The sequence below is a fragment of the Nanorana parkeri genome, unplaced genomic scaffold (genome assembly GCF_000935625.1).
Source record: "Nanorana parkeri isolate BGI_ZX_2015 unplaced genomic scaffold, ASM93562v1 scaffold15, whole genome shotgun sequence".
Lineage (NCBI taxonomy): Eukaryota > Metazoa > Chordata > Amphibia > Anura > Dicroglossidae > Nanorana > Nanorana parkeri.
The window spans coordinates 970,854-977,648 of NW_017306283.1; the positions used below are offsets into that span (position 1 = coordinate 970,854).

Below are 6,795 nucleotides of genomic sequence, written 5' to 3' on the forward strand. Positions count from 1 at the left end.
ATGCGATTTGCTTTTTTTTTTTTATCACTTTGACTAATAGTCACATCATTTTTCCTTTTTACCGAGAAAAGGGATGCGGGAGATTTCCTGGTACGTCCCAACGTTGACATAACTGATTTAGATCAAAGACCCAGTTCAGCCGGAGACAAATTTGTTTCATAAACTTCACTCCTATAAAACTTTTTGTTTTTTTTTCCCTCTGCTGTGAGTCAGCCGTGGTCGATCTTTTCTGTAAATCTCTGCTGTGAAAGCTGAACTGGTGTGTGTGTGTGTAGCCTCGTAGTCGTGTCTCTGTGGTATGGGATGTGTGCCTCCATTGTGAGCAGTAATGAGGTTACCGTGGGAATGCCAATGTTTGATCACTGTCTTATCCCTTTTATTTCCCTGCGTCTAGGGTAGCGATACCATGCAGATATTGGCTTTGCCCTCTCTACTCCTGCTGCTTCTTCATTTCCCTGTGAGATCATGGACTGCCCGGCCTGCCCGTGTCTACTTGGCGTACAAAGGTAAGGCAACGGTTGTTTTTGTCTTATTTTCTTATTTCTCAGTGCTAAGTACCCAAGTGTGCTGTATTCCCTTCTGCAAATTGTGTTAATTTGCAAAAAAATTGTTCCAAATTTCCCAATTTTAAATCCTTATTTATTCTCCGGTGCTAAGTCCTCACATGTGTTGCATTCCCTTCTACCAATTATGTTAAATTGCAAATTTTCTTTAAATCTTTATTTATTCTCCGGTGCTAAGTCCTCACATGTGTTGCACTCCCTTCTACCAATTATGTTAACTTGCAAATTTTCTTTAAATCCTTATTTATTTTCTGGTGCTAAGTTTTCGCCTGCGTTGCATTCCCTTGTACAAAATGTGCTAATTTGTAGTGGTTTTTTTTTGCAAGTTTCACAACTATAAATTCTTAAATTATTATTTATTTTCCAGTGCTAATTCCCCAAGTGCGCTGTATTCCCTTCGGCAAATTGTGTTAATTTGGCCAAATTTTTTTTCCAAGTTTCCCAATTATAAAATCCTTATTTATTTTCCGGTGCAAAGTCCTCACATGTGGTGTATTCCCTTCTACCAATTATGTTTAATTTGCACATGTTTTGTTTATTTCCCGGTGCTAAGGACTCACATGTGCTGTATTCTCTTGTGCAAATTGTGTTAATTTGCCCAAATTTTCTTCCAAGTTTCCCAATGATAAAATCCTTATTTATTTTCCGGTGCTAAGGACTCACATGTGCTGTATTCTCTTGTGCAAATTGTGTTAATTTGGCCAAATTTTTTTTCCAAGTTTCCCCAATGTTAAAAACCTTATTTATTTTCCGGTGCAAAGTACCCACACGTGCTGTATTCCCTTCTACCAATTATATCGATTTGCAAATTTGTTAGTTTTCTGGTGCTAAGTACACACCCGTGTTGTATTCCCTTGCAGACATTGTGTTAATTTGCAATTTTTTCCCACTACTTTCACAACTTGATATCCTTTTTTTGTTTTCTGGAGCTAAGTACACACACGTGTTGTATTCTCTTGCAGAAATTGTGGTCATTTTGCAATTTTTTTTTTGCAAGTTTCCCAATTTTAAATCCTTATTTTGCAGTTCTAAGTACCCAAGTGTGTTGTATTCCCTTCTACAAATTGTGTTCATTTGCAAAAATGTTATCCAAGTTTCCCAGTTTTAAATCCTTATTTATTTCCCGGTGCTAAGTACTCGCATGTGCTCGTGCAAATTGTGTTCATTTGCAAATTTTTTCCCCCCAAGTTTCCCAGTTTTAAATCCTTATCTGTTTTCAGGTGCTAAGTACCCACACACACATGCTGTATTCCCTTCTACCAATTATGTTAATTTGCAAAAAAAAACAAAACATTTCCATGGTGCGAAGTACACATTCCCTTGCACAAATTGTGTCAATTTGCAAAAATTTTTTTTCAAAGTTTCCCAATTTTAAATCATTATTAACTTTCCGGTGCTAAGAACTCACATGCGCAGTATTCCCTTCTACAAATTGTGTTAAAGGAGAACTACGAGGCGAGTGATTTTCACTCCTCCTCATAGTTTGAGCCGACGTGCGACAATTAAACTGTCACAGGTCGGCTCAGTAGATCGGGAGGTGAGAGAACACATACCGGCGCTCGCTCACTTCTCGATCCTGTCACTGCAGAGAGCCACGACTCCCTGCAGGGATTCCCCACTCCCTGCTCCGATCCTCCAGCGCTGACTGACGGAACGGACGGGGGAGGGGGCGGGTACAGCTGGCTCTGCCTCTAGATAGGCAGAGCCAGCTGTCAATCACGCAGCTGGGTGGATCCAGACAGTAATGTCGGGATCTGTCCCCGCGGCGGCGGCGGTCTCCGTATACCGCGAGCTGTAGCTCCCTATATACTGAGCTTAGGGTGACGGGAGGACGCTAGTTTGTGTCTTCCCATGACCCTGAGGGAGAACTATGGGGAAAAGCCCTAACCTCATAGTTCTCCTTTTAATTTGCAAATGTTTCCCCCCCCCCCCAAGTTTCCCAACTTTAAATCCTTATTTATTTTCAAGCGCTCAGTACTCACATGTGTCGTATTCATCTGTTCAAAAGGTGCTAATTTGAAGTGCTTTTTTTTCCCCATGTTTCTAAATTTTAAATCTTTATTTATTCTCACGTTGTAAGTGCCCGTGTGTGTTTTTTATTCCCTTTTTAAAAATGTGCCAACCGGCCCACGTTTTTTTCAGATGTGGTTTTTTTTAGGCACTTTTTGAGGTGTTTTGTGATTTTTATTGAGTTTTAACTCGCGTGCATTTTAAAAATAGAACGGCCGTATGAGTGGGAACTTTTAAAGGTATCTTGAAGGTCCCGGCTTTTTTGGCATAAAGAAGTTGTAATTAGTGGTGTGCCGGGGGGGGCGTGGTGTGAACCAAGTCTGCCTGAGTTCACCCAAAGCTGTCAATGACATGCTCCCCTCCTGGCCCAATCAATTGTGGTAAGACACTCCCCTCCCCTTTGTGATGTGTAGAATGCCCCAGGGCCGGGAGAGGGGGGGGGGTGTCAGTGACCGTTTTGCATGGGCTGGGGGGGGCAAACTTGGCACCAAGCATTCACAGACCACCAGTTGCCATTATATCATGGATTGGGATGTGGGTCCATAGAAATGGGATATATAATTATGCGTCGGATGTTATTTTTGAATATTATGGGATACGCTTCCCTGAAGATATGAGAATTCAGGGAATCGCCTAATGACGCACAGAGTAGGAAATAGACAGACAGATTGGGGTAGGGAGTTCCACAGGATGGGAGAGGCTCTGGAGAAGTCCTGGAGGACAGCATGCGAGGGGTTGACGTGGAAGCTAGAGAGCAGCAGGTCTTGGTAGGAACAGGGCCGGTGCTGCCACTGGGCAAACTAGACAGCCGCCTAGGGCGCACTGCTACCTAGGGCGCAGCCTTGACTATTCACCACCCCCATTGCGCCCCGTCTATTTCAAATTGCAAAAGCCAATAGCAGGCTGGTTATTGCACCCGCCCACCGAGCAGAGGAGCGTAACTGCGAGTCCACTTTCTCTCTGGATCACCTAGTGGCAGGCAGAGTAGCATATAACTGTACAGATTGGGGTAGGGTATATTCTCCGGACTATTGGAAAGACTCCGGAGAATCCTGGAGGTGAACATTAGGGGGAGTTGACAAGAGAGCAGAAGGTCTGGGGAGGAGTGAAGAGGACAGTTTGAGTGAACCCAAATATCTTAGACGTTGTGCAGCTTTTTAGGTGTACTCTCAGTATGCCTTTAGTTTTCCCAGCTCCAGATTATTCGAATTTCTATGATGGGGGTGACAACACCAGCCCACTGCTTCTGAAATCAGATCAGTGTTGTCACCATTCCCGTCAGCTGTGCTCATAGGGACCACAGCGAGACGTGCAGATGCAGTGGGAGAAAGGGACCCACCCCCCCTTGTCCTCGTTCTTTGTCACTTCTTGTGCTGGCTCAGCACACAGCTACTGGCTCAGTAGGTCATGGGAGCTGTAGTCTGCTCAGCAGCAGCACACACATTACAAATAATTTGGCAGATTTAGAGGGCTATTGAGTCCTTTTTTTTTTTTTTTTACAGAATGGCTTCGGAAACTGAGATTAACTTGCCAAGTCTTCGTTGATATTGATGCAGCTATTGATATAGATAGTAGATCTGCAGCTAATTGCAACTAATTGAGGCAAATCATGCTTGGAATGTGCGTCTACTTGCCAAAATACATGTCAGGCTCATCGAAATGGGCTTTATTTTCGCGAAAAAAGAGAAAACATGAGTTCTCAATATTCCGAAATGTGCAAAATATAACTGTGCGCTTCACCATGCGCTGACCCCGCTCTGTCATGTGACGTGGCCGACCACTTCCTGGCTGAGTTGCTGTTGTTCCCAGTTGCTTCCACTTTATTATAATCCCAGTAACAGGTGACCGCGGCGGAATATTTAGTAGCCGGGAAATGTCACGGACGGACTTATTGCACAGGTGACAACCTATCACGGCACCACGCTTGTCGTCACTGAGCTCCTGAGAGCGACCTGTTCTCTCACCAATGTCTGTAGAAGCGTCTGCATGCCGAGGTGCCTCATCCTATACACCGGGGGCCATGGAGGGGATTGGAACACCTGAATCACATGATTTGGAAGGGCGTCCCAATACTTTTGTCAATATAGTGTATGTATAAATCTCTTTGTATAGCCACAATACGTTGTTACATTGTTACATTTTGTTATCTGTGTCTGTTTCATTGGTGTCACAATGGTGACATTTACAGGGCACTGTTGTTCTAAGTCGCTTGCCCACTGGAGTTACAGTCGCACCTCTCAGTAAAGACCCTGGCCCAGGACACCAGCTGCTTTCTGTGATATGTTGCTATGTGATTGGTTCCTCCTCATCCCAGAGGAACATGTGAACAAGGCCTGTTGTTCAGGTCACTTAATGTTTTAACTGGAGTTGGCAGGAGAGGATTGCTTCTAACCAACTCATCAGCAGTACCGATCAAACAAAGTACTGCCATAAAGCCCCATATGGCTCACTCCGCCAACAGCAGGTGCTGCCCAGACCGGAAGACTCTGTACAATACAAAGTGCAGACGCTTACCATATGAATCCAGCTGTTCGGTAAACTGCATTTATCCCCAGTGGTTAGAGCAAACCCTGCCGAGAGTCTCCCATTCAGGGTGGTGGGACCTCAGGGTTATTTCCACCCAACTCATCAACAGTACCGATCAAACAAAGTACCACCATGAAGCCCAATTTAACTCACTCAGCCAACAGCAGGTGATGGCCAGACTCCTCTTGACTCTACAACACAAAGTGCAGACGCTTACCATATGAATCCAGCTGTTCATTAAACTGCATTTATCCCCAGTGGTTAGAGCAAATTTGGACTGAAGAAAGAAAAAACTGAAAAGTTTGGTTTGTCACCAAAACAAAAAAAGAGGGAAAATCTTCCAATGGCGGCCCTTGTTCCGATGACAAATCTCGAAAGGGGGGGATTTTCCTCAGCTTGGACAGATTTCTTCTCACTTCCTGTTGGGTTTACAGGGCACAAAGTAAAAGAGAAATTTCTCCAATGGGGCACAGACGATAAAAAACCACCTAACGGGGGGTATTAAAGGAGAACTATGAGGTCAGGGCTTTTCCCCATAGTTCTCCTTTGGGTAACGGGAGGACACAAACTAGCGTCCTCCCGTCACCCTAGGCTCAGAAAAAAAACCGCCCTCATAGTTCTCCTTTAATCCCATCCCTACTCCCTCCTCATGTATCACTGGCCCCTCCCTTTTAGACTGTAAGCCCTCAGGGGCGGGGCCCTCCTCACCACCTTGTCTTGAATTGTATTGTGATTGTAATGTCTGCCCTATATTGTAAAGCGCTGCGCAGACTGTTGGCGCTCTATAAATCCTGTATAATAATACTATACAAAGTTAATAGAAAAAGTTTTGCTTTTAGATATTCCTTAAAGGAGAACTATGAGGGAGGGGGCTTTTCACTCACCTCATAGTTCTAGCCGACCTGTGACAATGAGACTGTCACAGGTCGGCTCAGTAGATCGGGAAGTGAGCGAACACATACCGGCGTTCGCTCACCTCTCGATCCTGTCACGCCTCTCTGCCATGACAGGGGAGGGGCTGGATTCTCCCCTCCCCGCTCCGATCCTCCAGCGCTGACTGGCAGAACGGATGGGGGAGGGGGCGGGTACGGCTGGCTCTGCCTCTAGAGAGGCAGAGCCAGCTGTCACTCACGCAGCTGGGCGGATCTCGACATCGATGTCGGGATCCGCTCCGGCTGCGGCGTCCCAATATACCGCGAGCTGCAGCTCCCTATATACTGAGCTTAGGGTGACGGGAGGACGCTAGTTCGTGTCCTCCCGTTACCCTAAGGAGAACTATGGGGAAAGGCCCTGACCCCATAGTTCTCCTTTTAAAGATGAAATATTTCGCCTCCCCTGGCTCCCAATAGTTCAGGTGCCCTACCAAACCTAATGCTCCTCTAAATGAGCCCGGATCACGTCTTCAGCCAACAGTGGTCATTGTTGCTTTCTTTCACGCGAATGTCTCGTATCAGAGACTTTACTGCGGCCTGTAACCTGAGTGGTGTGTACGGCTTGTTGCTAAGTGCTGCAAAGATGGCATGGCCTTAGAATGAGCCCTTGAGCTTCCCAGCCCACAACTGTACAAAATGGTGACAATGAAGGCTTGCTTTTATTGCGCAAGACTGTTTATGAAGGGATAGGTGTTAAACAGCCTCCATTATTCACTGGCCCTTAATATATGTCAACATTACACAGTCTGCCAATATCCCCCCCC

At 45.4% G+C, this 6,795-nt stretch overlaps 1 protein-coding gene across 1 annotated transcript in view; it reads left to right on the forward strand.

The window, feature by feature from the left end:
- LOC108788941 (semaphorin-3F-like) overlaps positions 1 to 6,795 on the forward strand; it is a 94,819-nt gene that overhangs the window by 9,600 nt on the left and 78,424 nt on the right. The window contains exon 2 of the mRNA XM_018558849.1: positions 395 to 506. Within this exon, the coding sequence (XP_018414351.1) occupies positions 407 to 506 (100 nt within the window). The 5' untranslated portion in view covers positions 395 to 406. The remainder of the gene's footprint in view (positions 1 to 394; positions 507 to 6,795) is intronic.